Source organism: Acanthisitta chloris, unplaced genomic scaffold (genome assembly GCF_000695815.1).
Source record: "Acanthisitta chloris isolate BGI_N310 unplaced genomic scaffold, ASM69581v1 scaffold6819, whole genome shotgun sequence".
Lineage (NCBI taxonomy): Eukaryota > Metazoa > Chordata > Aves > Passeriformes > Acanthisittidae > Acanthisitta > Acanthisitta chloris.
In genome coordinates, this window is record NW_008690736.1 from 12,032 (window position 1) to 29,286 (window position 17,255).

Sequence of the window (17,255 nt, forward strand, 5' to 3'; positions counted from 1 at the left end):
GTTTCAGGTCTTCAGTTCTGGGAACACATCTAACCATCTAGAGTAACTGAGAGGAGTTACCTGTGCTCCATAATAAGAACAAAACTCTAAGAACACACTTAACATACTTACACCCTAATTTAACAGCCAGTGACAATTTGTAGACTTAAGTTCTTAACTATTAATGAAAATCACATAAGCAACGTCTTCAGTTCTGGGAACACATCTAACCATCTAGAGTAACTGAGAGGAGTTACCTGTGCTCCATAATAAGAACAAAACTCTAAGAACACACTTAACATACTTACACCCTAATTTAACAGCCAGTGACAATTTGTAGACTTAAGTTCTTAACTATTAATGAAAATCACATAAGCAACACTGTAGACTTAAGTTCTTGACTATTAATGAAAATCACATAAGCAACATCTGATTCAAAGGAATGAATGTTCCTACACTGAAAAACAAATGTATAGGTACTTTTTAAGTGGGAATACTTAAGCATTCAGAAGCCAAAACTAACGTACAACTACGATTAGAAGCTCACAAACAACAAATGCCTTGGAGCATGACTGCCAGGTTAATTATTCCAGGCAGGAAAAGTCTCAAACTTGATCACATCAGCCTACAAAATGCATGTTTCTATTAATACTGTGATGAAGTGTTGTAACAGAACTCTCCCATATCAAGGAGAAAGGAGCCCTTTCTTACGAGGTCTCTCTTATACCTTTGTCATCCGATGGGCTATTATTCTCGTTCTCGTCCTCTGAAGGGATCTCTGTCTGGATGTGTTCCTGAAAATTGTTAATCTGCTCACGGAGTGACTGCTCTTCGCTGGATGTGGGCTGGCACACCATGGGATCCTCCGACACTAAGGACACAAACAAGTCTGACAGGGCTTCTTGAGGCCTGTTCTCTGAGTCGCTGTTACGCTGACTGTGATTACAGCTATGGAAGCTCTCAGTCTCCTGTGTATGAGGGTGATTGCCACAGTCATTGGCATTATGAAGGTCATCCTCAAGTCGCACAGACCCTTGATTCCCAGAGCCTGTGAAGTCCGACATTTGTATCACTCCATTGCAGTTTATTTCTGTTACACATTTTTCCACGCTGCTTTCCATTAGATTAGATTGGTCTTGCACAAGGACTTCAGCTGGAAGAGTGGAAAATGAGAAAATAGCAGAATACAGCTAAACGAATAGCTGGAAGCTGTTCAAGGAGCCCTCAGAAGTAGGGAGCTCCCAAAACAACTGAACACAATCCTTCATTAACTCAGTTTGCGACAGAAAACGTCCCAGTCTCTTTCGATGGGTGGACTGCAATGCAATCAAGGTAAATGACAACCACCTCTACTAAAGGTACTCTCTCCTCACGCCCACATGAGCGAATGGACAACACTGTCCATTCCATGTCAGCACTACTTTAGGTCCATACCTGTCTTTTTGCTGTCATTTTCCTCTGGTGGACAAACTTTTATGAGTGTTTCCAGGGGGGTCTGAGCTTCTTCCTCATCTTCAGGCTGTGTTGGCCCAGGGCTTGCTTCCTTCTCCATTTCCTCTATCTCCTGCATTCGCTTCTCTAACAGCTCAGCCTGCCGTTTCTGCTTCTTTTTCAACTTCTTTTTCTTATTCTTTGATATTTTATCAGCCTACACAGAAGCAAGCAGATTTAGCATTTTGTATTTCAATAAATCCAAAATGCACCAAGTTTTAGTTTATTTTAGAGCTGAGGAAGCAGTCTGGGGTAAAAATGCTGGAGACAGCTCTTCTCCCGGATGTAAAGCAGCTATTATGGTTTTTGAACTGGCTGTCTATGGCTGTCATCAGTGCATTTTCACCCTGTCCTGAGAAACCTACATTATTTTCCAAGTGAGGGATGTCAGACTCCACAGAGTACAGTCACCTTCACCACAGACCTTGAGATCACCACAAGGACTCCTTGTTCTGGTGATGTATAAGCCAGTACTATTTACATCTCCAAGACAGCATTGAACTTGATGCCTATGCCAAACATAAATCACACTTCTTCTTCTGACGTAAGGTGGCTTACACTTAACGCTGACTGGATTATGAAACAATAAACTAGATACAATCAGTAGATGGATACTTACAGATGAAAACTATTACACTTACTGGTTTTGGCTGTGGTGCAGTGCTCACTGAAAAGGAAAGTAAGATTAGTAAATTAGTGTTTATATCCAAAAACTACATTCTTAAGGTAAGCTTTTTCCTATGTGGTTTGGTAAGAACATTTTAATGATATCGGCAAATGTTATTTTGAAGGTTCATTTCCCTACCCAAACACAACAACAACAAAAGAGTAAAACATTAAATGAGTAAATGCATAATTAAAATTCCAGATAGACTTGCTTGACTGATACCAAATACTTAAAACTTCTTGTCATGTAGCTGCATCTACTGCATGTATTATGCATCTTACTGAAATGAAAATGCAAATCAAAGCTTAAAATACCAAACTTGAGGGAGCTTCCCTAAGCTATGCTATGATGGGCTCAGCTCAATGTTGGTGTCCTAAGATTATGACTGACAGAACCTTCCAATACACAGTGCAGTAGTTCTCGAAAAGTACACAACGGTACAGATGGATATTCTGAAGAGGAACACAAGGAACAAGAGAAAATTTTGCTCTCAGATCTTTAGGGACGTTGGCATGTCAAGAAAGCTGTTTCTGTTACACAGATTTCCAGAGTTCAGCAAACTGACAACAAATTGTCTTGTTGAGACTTTCATCAAATGCATTTCCAGCATCACGCAATGAAAGGTAATAAACTTTTGAAGAAAAGGTGAGAAGTATGTTGCTGCATTTTCACTCCAGTCCTATACTGAGTGTATCCAAACTGTGCTACATAAGCCTGAGTGCACTACCACTTTTATTAGTGCCAGGTTAGCTGTGTTAAAAACAGGTGCCAGCATCCTCCATCCATTTTTCTTACACAAACAACTACCTTCCCAATCACCTTTGAGTTATAACTTATGACTAACTTCATAATTTGCCATTGGGTTTTCACAGGTTGCTTGCATTATCATTCCACTATACTCCTGTTTTCCTTAGTGAGCCTAGTGATGATTTGGGGGTATGTGGAGGAAATAGCATCAATTTTCAGGGGGGGGAAAAAATCACATGAAAAAACCCCAAATCACCTGCAGAGCCAGATGGTGGGGGAGCCCCAGATCTCTGCCACTCTGTTGCCTCTGCAGCCAGCCTGCGAATGTACTGGTCATTGACGCACAGAAGAATGTTCTCAGGTTTAATATCTGTATGGATGATTCGACATTTTGTATGCAAGTAATCCAAACCCTGAAGAACCTGAAGACAAGAGAGAAGGAATTCAACCATTGGACAAAGCAAAGACTGAGCAAATTGAGAGTGAAGTAAAAATGCAAAATTGCCTTGGATGGCCTATGAACCTGAAGGGCTTCCATGTTTGAGAATAGTTCAAAGCTAATGTGGTCAGTGGTTACTACCCAGTTCCACGGAACAAGAGATTTTCATACAGATTTTAGCTATGATTTGAAAAAACACTATTTACCCTCTTAACTTACCACAGTAGAAAATGTAATTTTAATATTCTACAATGAAGTCACACTCTCTTCCCCTCCACCTCACACACAGAAAGATGTTTCTTCTTAGGCAACCATCCAGTAGGGAGAACTGGTTTCTCTTGCTCTTCCCATCATTAAGCACTGCACTTACTGTGACAGTTTTAAAAAAAATTCATTTCTGAGGAATGACCAGGGTAAGAAGAGGCTATAAGCAAAGCCAGACTCCCATCATGATTTGTGTCAGAAAATAACTACCTGTAGCAGAAGGGGTTTGCAGTAGAGAAAGAAAATATTAACCCAAGAATATTTTGTCGCGTGAGAGAGATACCACTGATTTTGAACTTCCGTTTTCTTGGACATGAGAAAGATTAGTGAAAGAGTTTTAACTGAGTCCAGGGAACAGTACAGTCAGAACTGGAACTTACCTGTTTGATGATTTTTTTGACACAAGGGAGTGGAAGTCCCTGATAATTTGACTTGATGATCCACTTCAAGAGATGATGCCCTAGAACTTCAAACACCATACAGATATCTGGAACTCAATTAAGGAAAATAATGGACATCCTGACCCAAGGAGCCCTGAATTCCCAGGACTGAGGATCAAAAGAAACCCGTACCGGCTAAGCACTCAATTAACATAAAGAACCCTCATCCTACTGACACAGCTTAGAAAAGCTGCCTCAACAGCACCACCCTATCCTACAAAACAGAGCTGTGACCTGAAACATAAAATACAGAGGGATGGAGTTGGTTAGCACAATGATTCTACTGCAGCAGTACCATCTCCTGTTCTGAGTGGAAGCTAGTTACACAAGCAAGCGTGCATTAGCATTTCCTGCTAGTAGTGCCAGGGCTTCTAGCCAGCAGTGTACATTTTGGAACAGACTAAGCTTCTGCCCCAGACAAAACTCAATGCCAGATCTCTCTGTACCAGCATTACCTGAAAAGATAATAAAATTTCCATTTCCTAAGTCATCTTCAGAACAATTATGTTACTTTCTTTGCCCTCCATTGCCTCTTTACCATCAAAACAACTTTTGACAAGCCTGGACTTCAACAATAGCATTATCTGCTTTTTGGTTTTAAGACCTCAATGGCTACAGTCACTCTACTGGCATATTCAGTACAGTGCCTTCCCTTTAGAAGCCAAACTCCTAAGAGTTCATCAGGCTGCTTTTCTTCTACACTGGCAGAAAGCACACATTTCACAAGAGTCTAAAAAATAAAAGATCAAGTCAACATTTACTTAGAAAAAAGTTAATAGAGGAAGTACATTATGTGCCTACTCTTTTCTAAAGTGTTAGAACATTTATAATCTACAGGTCAGTTCTCTCAAGAAGCCTAGTAATTCTGATGGAAGTAAAATTTAAGCCTATCACAAAGTGAAAATGTGCACAAAAGTCCAACTTTCAAATTTTAAGGTTCCATTGTTAGGACTTGCTACTAATCACTTCCTAACAACGATAAAGTACGATGCTTCCATAACTAGAAAACAAGCTTATCATCAAGTTATAGATGGCACGTGTTTGCTGTTTTCAGCTACTGATCTTAACATTTTGTATTGCTTTACTTAAACAGTAAGTTATTGACAGGCTGCCTGCAAAATTGCAGGGTTGAGATCAATGGGCTGTCCTGCCTCAAAGGTACCTCTGACACTAAGCCCTACAGTCCCAAATCAGCAGCAGTCACTCCATAGCTCACGTTCAAAGCACAACTAAGCAGTGCTGTCTCCATGGCTTAACACATTACATCTAGCTGAATGATCATTCTGACTTCTTAGCAGGCAGTTTTGAGGCAGACCATTCTACAGCAGGTTTCCTTGGGTAAGAAAAGGGATGCCTGGGCATTGGCTCACCAGGCAACTAGCACAGCTACCCAACCAACTCCCACCCTTATGCAAGTCTTTGCTTTTATTCCACAAAAGGATACGAGAACCATTAACTCCTGAAATCTTGAAGTCGTCTAATAACTGAACAACTCTTTCTTTACTTGGATCATTTGGATCACTGTTGCGGACCTGGAGAGAAAGAGGATTAATTCTGTACTTCTTGACGTAATTACCAGGCAAGAATATGTTCGAAGTTAGACCTACTGCACTACTGTTAGGTTCCTATACAAATTCCTTGCAGCTAGATGATCCAGAAACAGCAAGCCCATGACAAATGAAAAGAAAAAAAACCCCACTAAAAAAATCCTCAAAAAAACCCCAAAACAAACAAAAATGAAAAAAAATCCACAAAAAAATAGAATCCAACTCAGATGCTCACCGATTTTAGCAACTTGATTTCATCCAGTGCTGTTTCTGTGTAGTGCTCTGCACTCTTCACCACCTTCATTGCCACGAATCTCTTCCCTCTATGTACATGTGGCAAGTAAATTAGAAACTGTTAATACTCATACAAAGAACTTATCCTCCAGGATTATCCCAATTCTTTTGCATGCAAGAGAGCTTATTTCAGGTATTATGGAAAAAAAGGTTCAAACACTCAAAGACTGTTGTTGAGTCTTACTTTATAAAACATTCTTGTTAGTCATTTCTTGTGAAATGAAATAATAGGTCAGACACTGCTGAACATAAGAAAGAGCACTCGTTCCACGTATGTGGTTTGTCCTGTTAACTCCCTCCCACACACCTGCACAGTATCAAAAGAAACTTCTGTGTCAGAATGTGGACAGCTATATTTTGTATTTTAATCTAATAGTAAAAAGATGTTTTCTGACCACAAATGTAAAAAAAAACTAGAACAGAAAGACTTACTGTATGTCCCAAGCCAGCCACACAGTGGAGAAGTGGCCCCATCCAAGCTTCCGAATAACATGGTATCGTCCATTAAAGAGATCTCCTATTTTCACAAGGTGGTAACCACCTAGAAAAATAGTGAGAAGTTGATTTATCAAGAGATCATGCAAGTGCCAAAGAACAGGTATGTGGAACAAGCATCACAGCTTGAGGCAGACTTGTATTTAAATTTGTAATCGTGTAAACTAATGCCAGTGTTTCTTTAACTGGATTTTGTTAAAACAAATACACAGTATGCTAGAGGAAGAACTGTGAACAGCTCTCTAGCTGACTGACAAGTTTTAATGTAACTGAACTGGAATGACTGACATTTCCATCTTTTTAATGGATGAAATCCTGCAGCATCACAAAATATTATTTCCTTGGGGAAAGCATCTCAAGTCTGCCAGGCTCACCAGCTTTGGAAAACACAGCATTGTGATGGCCAGTAACAGAATCTTTTCAAACACCAGCATTGCTTTTGCATACTCTGACCCCATAACATGAGAGTACTGCACCTGAGATACCAACAGAGATTTCCCTGCAGTTGCTTTTCTGACTGAAAGCCACTTTGCCATTTAACATCACCACTGAAAACAGGCAAGTCTGCTCCCTGTACCCCTCATCTCTCCCAAGCCACTGACTATGCAGGAGGATTCCATAACACAAATAAAGACATGAAGGCCATACAAGGGAACTGGCAGAAAAGAAAACAAAGAGAAGAAATTGTGATTTGGCATTTCCATTTGCTCTGCATTTAGTTTCTACTCAGAGAAAGAGTGGAAGACTACTTGCAGGCACAAAGTTATCTCAAGAATGGATACCAAGATGATGATCTGATCTTCAAAAGAAAACCAAAGAACTTGACAAGGATTTGAAGGCTTTAAAAGTGCCCTTTTCATAATGACAAAAATGAATTAAACACCTACATGTTTTTATCGATATTGAAAGCCCTCAAGCACAGAGGAAAAGTTAACAGCTTTAAACTCATGCATTAAAAAGAGCTCTCCAACTCAAATCCTGACTGATGACAGAGAGAAATTTGGAGAAGAGCTAGTTGGCTTGAAAAATGTTATCTTCATGCAGTTTCAAAACACACTTAATGTAAGAGGCAGTCTATTTTGATTCTCTATAGCAAATAGGAAATGGGGGGAACTTCTTGATTACACTGAAAATCCTGCATCTTAAACAGGAAAGTTCTCACCTTTACAGTAATCATTTGGATCCTCTTGTTCATCATCATCTGATCCCAGGATTTCTTCCTCTTGCTCTGGAAGATCATTCTCTGAATGTGCAGCAGGGCCCCGATGCTGAGTGTCAGGTCTGAAAGAGAACACACTGCATGTCTCACATACACGTTACTCTACAGTTCAGAAGCTTTCAGGTCACACGAGGGATTGCTAATAATGGAAGAGATGCAATATTCAGCCCTGAGGAAAACTCTTCACATTTAAATGCTTTTACTCCTAAGCTAGCTGTGCTGGCTGGGGGTGGGATACAGTTAATTTTCTTCCCAGTGGCTAGTATGGGGCTATGTTTTGTATTTGTACTGAACATAGGGTTGATAATAAGAGATGTTTTTGAAATACAACTTAATACCCTAGATTCACTTGGTATATATGACAAAGAAAAGACCAGACAAGATAGCAAGTTACAAACCTAGCGATCCCAACCAAAATGTTAGTCTCTTTGAGCCCCTTTCTCAGCCTTTCATTCAGTGAGGACTTTTCTAAAGCAAATTTGTGTTTCAGATGTTATCCCATATAAAACCTGGAAATTTAAGCGTTGGTGAATACAATTTTGAAGACTAACATAAATTCATTTTTACTCCTTTGGAAAAAAAATTAAACCAGTGTGCCCTTTGTCCATTACGTCCAAGGTCAAATCAACATTTAACCATCATTCTGCTTCCAACACTTTAGAACTCTAAAGCCACTAGTATTGACCTTTACTTCTCCTGTTCTTGTGGTAGGCTGCATTTCTAGCTTGTCTCTTTCACTTAAATGATGGAAATCAGTCACTGAGGTGGTGGGGGTTCTTTAACTCCCACACTCATAAATAAAAACACTAATTTTAGGCGTTTTAACTTTTCACCAAATGTGCTACTCTAAGTTCTTGCTTGTGAAGATTGCGTCAGCAACTTTTAACTTTTCACCAAATTCTTGCTTGTGAAGATTGCGTCAGCAAAGGCCACCTCAGTGCTCTCAGGCATTCACATGTTCAAGTTTCCTGAGTTAAAACATATGCAATATCCCATGTCTCAACTCCTTCATGGCATCACACTGATCACAGCCAAACAGCTCATGAAAGGATAATACTAAATCAGGTAATTTATTTACTTTACAAAGCATTACAGGAAAGGGTTGAATTCAAAAGTTTAATATTCAAGATCTTTTTATACAAAGCAAACATTTATAATGAAAACAATGCCTATAGCCCATTTGCAATGGCAAGATTTAAGGGCAACGTACTGCAGGATATCAACATTAAGCTTGCTTTCCTTAGAAGTAGGAGATACTAAAAAAAGCCGGAGTTGTCCAAAGAGGTGGGCAGCAAACTTCATTACAGCAACGACGTGCAAGCACAAGAGAACATTCTTCACAACCAGCAGAAGCTTTTTGTATTGAAACTGTTGTTCAGGAGAAGCAGCTGACAACACTGAGGCCTTCCACCACCCTCCTTCAAATTCAAGCCATTCTGCTCGAAGTAGGAGGAACCCCCGAGACACCTACCAGCTATGCCAGTGGTGCCAACATATGCAGGATACAGTTTTCACAACCTATACCCGAGCTGGAGTCTTGCACACTGTATCATGGCTGTACTAACTAATCTTAAGCTATGGAGGAAATTCAGCATTTGCATTTCGACTAGTTATACAGCAGAATGAATGTTCAGCATTCGCCTACTACACATGCACTCTGCTGAGACTTCACATGTTAAATACAGTACTACACATTAAAACTACAGTCATCTTCAATATCTATGGATCCTAAAATGGGAAAAATCATGCATTCCAATCTGATGACTAAATTTGCAGCCATTGACAACCTACAGATGAAGTTCATTAAATCAAGGAAGAGCTATGAAGGTCATTTCAGGCACAACCCAATCACCTGACACTTACTTTCAGTCTGTTGTGAGAGTTAGTAAGTCTGCTGACTTTTTAATTCAGGAACAGGTAAGAAGCACAACTTAGTGGTTTCAAATCACAAAACAAGACTGCCAGGCTAATGAGATGTTTACTAACAATCCTGTAGCTTGATCCAGCCTCAAGATATTTAGTATTTAGACTTTTCGCCACCATGAGTCTCAGAATTTTAAGTCAGGGGTAGGAAGAAGGAAACTGGGGGTAGTGGATGTAGAAAGTCTTGCAGGACAAAAAGAGGCTTTAAAACTGCTACATTCCTTTGGGGACAACAGAGATATGAATAAAATCACACATTATCCCCAAATTAAGAGCAGGCAGCAAAGGTAAGAAAGGGCCATGGGCAGAATGGTTGAAGGGGAGACTTGATGCTCATAAGACTACAAATCCTATAGACAGGGTGAAGAACAAGAATGCTGAATCGAACAGAAAGATTTTAAGCCCAGGAGCCACACACATACCATGAGTAGTAGAGTAATTCTCCCCAATGCTGTTTCAAGATTTTCACCTTTTTAGCTGCACAAGATGTAGGGGATTAGAAAGGATTCAAAAGAAAATTCACCTTAAGAACCACTGATGCAAACAGAAGCATCACACCATTCTGCAGTCTCAGTGCTTTTCAATAACAGTAATTTCATGCATCAAGGAAGAAGTTACTGGAAGCACTAAATCCCATTCTCTTGGGAGCTTTCTGTGCCCCTCCTAAGGAGCTGACAAATAATGCTGCTGACTGTATCACACGACACACACTGTAGTCTGAATCTGAGTCTATCATGTGGATCCAAAAGCATTTTGCTCCTATACTATAACCTAATATACCAACAAATGTGAGAAAGCCATATTCAGGTAACATAATTTATACAGGGCTATCTCCTTTATGAAATCTCCTCCAAAACACATCTCATTCCATTGCCTTCCTGTGAAAATTCATTTGGTGTTATTACACCCCACCACCTTCTTCCCCCAAAATGACCATGCCAGCTGCAGATGTGGATTAAGACAGATTTAATCAGTGCAGAGTATGTATTAATACCTAAGAAAAACCAGTACACAAAATCAGAACCCTTATCTGTCTGCTTTGCTCACAAAGACAGTACTCTGAAAGGCACAAAAGGCTGTTAAAGACAGCAGAAAAAATCCATACGTGGTATTTAAAGATGACAGCTGAAACAGCTGTCAGCAATGCTGCAAAATGCAGATGAAGTACATAAAACCCCTATACTAAATGATTGTTTACACATTTAAAAACAGCTGTTCTAGGATACCATTTTTTTTGTAGTCATACTTATCTACTCAAGAACACCCCGAACACCTTTTTCTTTTGCTCTCTCAATGTGTTAATTAATCATCAGAGTAAACTGGATCTGCAGAGTCTCTCTACAACTATACAGCAATATTTTACTTAAGAAAAAAAATGTGGAACAGCAATGCTAAGGCAAAATGCTAGATCTATGGAATTCAAGTGAATCCATGCTTTGAGACCCTCCCAAAAGCCCTTATTCTCTTAGCAGCACCTGAAGAACTACAAATTCACAAGACAAAATTAAAGAGGGTAACGTACCTGCACGAAGCACGGCCTCCCATTGATAAAGATATTCCCGAAGACAGCCCAATAGTTTTGGAAAAAGCCATCAAAAATCAGACGCCACACTGTTCGGGAAGCAGGAGGACATCAGCAGCAGGCAGAGGGGCTGGTTCTTCCTGAACGCAGCAAAGCTTTGTGCAAGAGTGAGGGAGAAGAGGGATTTGCCTCCAGCACCAAGCTGCAGCTGCCCAGCACTGCATTGCAGGTGAAGGGCCGTGCAGCAAGGCTGGGGCTTGCTCTCAGCTGATCTTCCTGCAAATTCAGTCACGTTAGGGGGGGTGAGCATAAAAAGATTCACCTCCTTCTCTTGATGTCTACCTGTCTCAATCTATCCTCTAATGAAGTTAGAAATTCAGTCAGATATTTTGTTTCATCTTTCTGAACCAGCCGGTTTTATTTGCCTATTCAATAGCCCACTGCATTCAAAGCTCAGCTGAAGACAAGGATCGTGGTAACTGCTGACAGACCAACCTTTTGATAGAGAAATGACAGCACAATCACGCAGCAGCCAAAGGGCGTTCAAAGTAAAAAGTAATTTTCTGAAGTAACTCCAAACTTCCCCATCCAGAGTTACAAGAAAAACTCATCCTTTACACTTAGAAGTTACAAAACAAGCAAGAGGAGTCAAATCTTCATTAAAAAGTTGAACTGAGAACTTCTCACAGCAGCAGCAGGTAACATCATCCTCCAACAGGGCAGAAGAATTACCAGCCATTTCCTGTGCCTGTTTATCCTGCTGGTTTATGTAAGCGATACGGGAAACAAGTCAGCAACAATATGACATCGTAGGTAATAATTTAGAGAATTCTCTGCAAGGGAGGACTTTAGTAATAAAAGACACTGAAGCTGGCCCTGCAGTTTTAAACCAAGAGGTTTAAAGAAGAATTGGATTCAGCTGGTTGTACATCTAAAACACTGTCTTAAAAGATCACTGAAATCTCAACATCCTTTTAACAGCTTAGCATTGCCAAACCTCTTCATATTACTGGAGACAAGATTTTGCTCCACATTCATCGAAGATATCACCCAACAACTCTGCCCACCTCTGCAAGGTGCAGCAGGGACACTAACTATTATTTGCAGAAACTAAGATTTCAGTCACTCACTTGGTCCTTTACAGAAGGTGTTCAAAGAACTTGGAAAAACACTTTTTGAATTCTCTTGCCAGTTTTTAATAGAACCACTTATTTGGTCCACAGAGACAAAATAAGGTAAAAATTGATTAAGAAGTCTCAATTGCACAACATGGGTTCTTACAGATTTGCATGTAGGTAGATCCAACATCATCCGAAGGATGAGAGACCACAGTCATGTCTGTTAGTACAGACAGTGCAATCAGAAAGCTGTGCTCCTCACGCCAAGGAGTGGCACCAGCATGGGTTCCACAATACTTGCTGCTGCAGGCAGCCATCCCAGAGCTACAAGAATACCAGTGTCAAGAGCTTAAAAGAAGACTGGAGAGGATCGAACACTTTGCTCTTAAAGAACAGCACTCAGAGGCACCAAGACGTACTTTTGACTAATGGGTCTGTGTGGGAGCTCAGTTTGAAGGTAAGTAATGGCTTCCACATGAGAACAGCACTAATACACAAGTAACAGGCAATCATCATCTTGCTCTCCATACCTGCTGCTCCCCCACACAAGCACTTAACAAGCTGTTTGTAGAACTGTCTGCTATTCCAGCTACTACAAACCAAGGGGATTCCATGGAAACCAGGAGATCTTCAGCTGTGCCCTCTCATAGTCTGATAATCACTTCTGTATTAGAATGAAAAAAAAATATCTGTGGCCAATGCATTCTGGCTCTACCTTAAACTTAGGCTCAAAATACTTTCAAAAGACATATTCCTGGTATTAATTACGAAAGACAAGTGAGGAAAACATAATCTAAGACCCTGATCCCAAGCAAAGCTTCGAAAAAGTTGAGGAAAAAACCAAGAGGTTTGTCAGAACTCCAGGGCTTCTCAAAAACAGAAGTGATACGAGCAAGGCATACAATAACAAACCAGAAAGTATCAGATCCTACTGAGAATTTTCTGCTCCCCACACTGCACAGATGGAAAAACTAACTGCATCTCTCTCCACAGCAATTCTATAGAGAAGGAAGAAAGAAGTGAGGTTTCACTGCATGTCAAGAGTCTTTCCAGAACATTACAGGTAACTGTAAAACAGCTTCTTGAAAATAAGGCATATTGCAAGCATTTGGGAAGAGAGCAAGACTACTAACAGCTCTGCTGCTGCCCTCCCTGCAGGAGTAGAGGGACACACAGATCTACCGAATGTCCTGTGAAAAAGCATCTCCCACTCAGTAAAGCCTGTAAGAAACTTAAACAAAATCACCAGTGCAATGCAGAATTAGAAAAAAGTACTTCAGATCTGCATGTTTTTCAGAGCAAGCCACATACTGTATGGCTGCCACTACCTTTGTAGTAAAATGTTCTGCTTTGAAGTACAATATGTTTGACAACCCTTACACAGAACTGCTGGTTTTGAACATGAGTAGGCCAACTTTTCCTGAAACATGAAAGATACTGGATTTGATGAAACAGTATTATCATTTGGGCCTGCCAATGAAATACCTATCACCTACACATCATACAGACCTGCAGCCCAGATCTAGGTAATACACTCATTTACTTCATTTCAGAGAAATGAGCTCTAATACAGAACTTTTTGTTCATTTTCTTGCCTGTTTCTTTAACTGCTTTGAATCTGGATGGGCGTTTCAGACTAGTTTTTAACTCCAGCTCCTAATCTCAGTAATAATCTAAAGAGTAATTTTCTGCTAGTACAAAGAAAACAGTGCAATTCTAAGGCCTTGCAATATAAAATGCAGACAGGAAAAAACCCACGTTATTTTACTGGCAATTATGATTTAACACTCACAAGTGCCCAATTCCATTACAAATTACGAGAGACATTGGCAAAGTACAAATATATTTGCATTTTAGCTTAAATAGAAGCTTGTATTTTCAAACAGAAGCAGAGTTTTGAACTAAATACTAGATCTTCCTCATATATTAAGCGTTTGTTCACATAGTACAACGGTCTTTTAGCATATGGAATGAAGAAGAAAAAAGGAATTCTTGGGAATGATTTTTTCACTGAAAGCACTGGAAGGGGCTGCCCAGGGAGGTGGTGGAGTCACCATCCCTGGACGCATTCAAGAAATGACTGGAGATGGCAATTAGTGCTCTGATGTAATTGATAAGGTGATGACTGGTCATAGGTTGGACTTAATTACCTCCGAGGTCTGCTTAAACCTTAATGATTCTATGAATCTCTTTCAAATGAAAGCAGGTAGATGCCAGGCTTCAGCATCACTTCTGAACAAAGCAGCATTCCACTCCAAACAGCACCTGGGGTCTTCAAATATCAAGCTGATGATCTCTTGTTAGCCTGCACTGCTTCCTAAACAGTCACTACCTTGCTGCACCAAGGCATTACACTGCCAGCACGTTTGGCCTGGTCTGTGCTGCAGGAGACCTGCAAAGCACCAAGCAGCCACCTCGTGGCAGATGACAGGCCGAACTGTTGGCACACCCATCACACCTTCCTCCTGCTGCATTCAAGGACGTCCCCATCCAAGACAGCTCATGAAACACAAGAGAATTGTGTTTTCAGTTCCACAGAAATCATACAAGGAAAACTGGTACAAGAAGTATTCCCAGGAAAGCACTGTGCATCTCTCCCACCTCCCATGGGACTTGAATGCATCTCACCAGATAGAGCTGTCTGAAGAGTTTACAGTCAAAGTTACTAAGGCTTACTAAAGTTTTGGTATGAAAAAATACTTGTAAGCCTACAAGCTCCTTTTTTAAAGGCAAGCTTTCTTGAGTGTTTTTGGGAATCAAGTGACTGTTAGCAGTCAAGATGCTCACACCTCAAGAAATGGTAAAACTAATACATCACATTCTTCCCTAGATAGCTTTCAGAAAACCTACCTCTGGGCAGCAATACACACTGCAGTAGAATATGTATCAAATTCCCTGTGTTTTGTTAGCAACCAAAGCTTTGACATGCATATTTCCTAACATACTCTTAACATTAAATGCCTAATTTTCTAAAAATAATTTAGATTAAAACAATTTAATTCTAATTCCTCATCTTTATCTAATGGAAAAAAGGTGAAATTAAGAAGAAACTGAAATCAATGCTTCACTCAAGGCCGCAAAGCAACTGAGTGACAGTCAGCATTAGGACTCAGGATCTCGCTGTATCTAAGCTTTCATTTTGTCCCTCCAAGGCATTCAGCTGTCACTCTCCCTATCCTTACTCCTCCTCAGTTCTCACAAGAATGGAACCTAAGCAAAGGTACACAGCCACAATATTCTTCCACCTGCACAGTGGTAGAGATGAAGGCAACAAGCAGGCTAGGCAAGTAGAAGCTTCCTGAGCAAGCATTTGAGACAGCTGGCTTAATGAATCCCCCAGATTACCAAAATCATTTGGGGTAGTTTTACTGCAATGGGAAAACACAGGTGTTTCACCTTTGTAATTCCAAGAAACTCTGCCCGCTCTCTTTCTACAGGAGAGTGTTAGGATAAATGCATTCTTTCCTTGACTGATATCAAACAAAACTTTTAAGACAGGAAGGATGGAAAGAAATAGAAACATCCTGAATTTACAGAAAATTAAGAATGTGGTTGACTTTCCTACAAGAAAACGTATATACAGAATCATAACTAGTATTTACAAGATGTTTCTGTAAATAACCAGTTTAGTCTGGTCTTGTCTGAACCTAACAGGCAGTACTGTAACTACTGAATGATGGAAAAAAGCAGTAACTTCCCAGTTTTGTATGATACACCGTTCATTGTTATTTTAACCTTTCCAAGTGGGTTTTGTTTTTAACCAGACTGGGTTTGTAAGTAAACTCAGAGCAGGTGTAGCTCATTTTTAAAAAGAGAGGTATTTTGAACTGTTTTAAATCCGCTCACAACTTTCTCTACATTTTTACACTTACTCATAGTGTGATAATTCATAACACTCACTAACCTTTTAGAATCAGTAGCTTCACACTTTTTACTGTGCATGTATAGAAAAACGTATTATAGAAAAAAGATTTTATGCGTGATCTAAACTACCACAGAACATCACATATTAAAAGCATACTCCATGTGGTTTCAAGTTTAGATTTTATGGAAAATCTCACGACAACCCAGTTAAGCTTTCTTTAGAAGATTTAACTAGAGCAGCTTTGTATTTAAATAGTATAAATGTTGTGAAACTGTACCTGAAATTAGAGGCTGACACTGGGTTCTTTTAGTCGCACGACATGAAGTACATGCAGTTACCCTGTCCTGAACACGTGGTTAAAAAGGATTTAAAAAACACCAACATGCCAGCACTGGAAGTTACCATTCAGCAACCTCAGAATTTACACAGAAATCAGTCTTTCCAGCTGCCCTGTGGACTCTATTGGCAGTCAGTATTGTTTGTCTGCAGTTAGAAAAGGAAAAAAAGTAACATGTATAGAATTAAACAATGGATTATTAATACAGAATTTAGAAAAAGAGATTTTAAAAACTGTCCTGATACTATCTTCAAACAATACCAGGCACCACAAGCCACATCTCCCAAAGACTTCAGTTAACACTCCTCACTCCTCAAAAGCACCATCTCAAAACAACTGAATCTTGGCTGGGAGAAAAGAAAGATTGAAATCCCTGGGATTTGCCTGAGGAAGTGCCTAAGAAAGCATTACTCTAGCCTAAAGGAAAAAACCTCCAATTCCCACCCCAAAGCCTAACTTATTAAACACCTTTGCTTCCTAGGCACCCAAGTACAAAAGACTCCGGAGGGATCAGAGACTCTACAGAAATAAGCAGCCTTTTACAGAGCACACAGCACCAGCTCTGGGATCTACACTGCCTTTCACTAGAAAGCAATCCATGAGCACCACCGGACGCAGTACTTAACGCAGTCTGGTAGGAGCCACTGCTTAGTATTTACTCCAGTTCTTCTACTTTTTAGATCTGCACCCGAAAGCTCACCACACATAGACTTGTGACATTCCTGCGGTGAGAGAGAAGCCATGCGAAAGCACCAAAGTCAGAGAGAGAAGAAATCACGCATCGCGGCATGCTTTCGGCAAGCCGAGGCGGAAAGAGGGGGAAGAGAGTCGAGAGAAGCTGGTCAAAGGCACCAGTTACCCAACCGCTGCGGGGGCTGCAGAGAGGGGAGCGCAGGCTGCGGCCGGGC

General features: G+C 40.3%; 1 protein-coding gene across 1 annotated transcript in view; it reads right to left on the minus strand.

Moving 5' to 3' along the window:
• Positions 1–13,648, minus strand: part of SRPK1 (SRSF protein kinase 1) — a 19,318-nt gene extending 5,670 nt beyond the window's left edge. The window contains exons 1-10 of the mRNA XM_009081926.1: positions 13,638–13,648; positions 7,526–7,644; positions 6,301–6,409; positions 5,810–5,897; positions 5,472–5,559; positions 3,968–4,074; positions 3,141–3,306; positions 2,112–2,137; positions 1,414–1,627; positions 707–1,132 (exon numbers count right to left, since the gene is read on the minus strand). Of these exons, the coding sequence (XP_009080174.1) occupies positions 707–1,132; positions 1,414–1,627; positions 2,112–2,137; positions 3,141–3,306; positions 3,968–4,074; positions 5,472–5,559; positions 5,810–5,897; positions 6,301–6,409; positions 7,526–7,644; positions 13,638–13,648 (1,354 nt within the window). The remainder of the gene's footprint in view (positions 1–706; positions 1,133–1,413; positions 1,628–2,111; positions 2,138–3,140; positions 3,307–3,967; positions 4,075–5,471; positions 5,560–5,809; positions 5,898–6,300; positions 6,410–7,525; positions 7,645–13,637) is intronic.
• Positions 13,649–17,255: the final 3,607 nt, after the last annotated feature.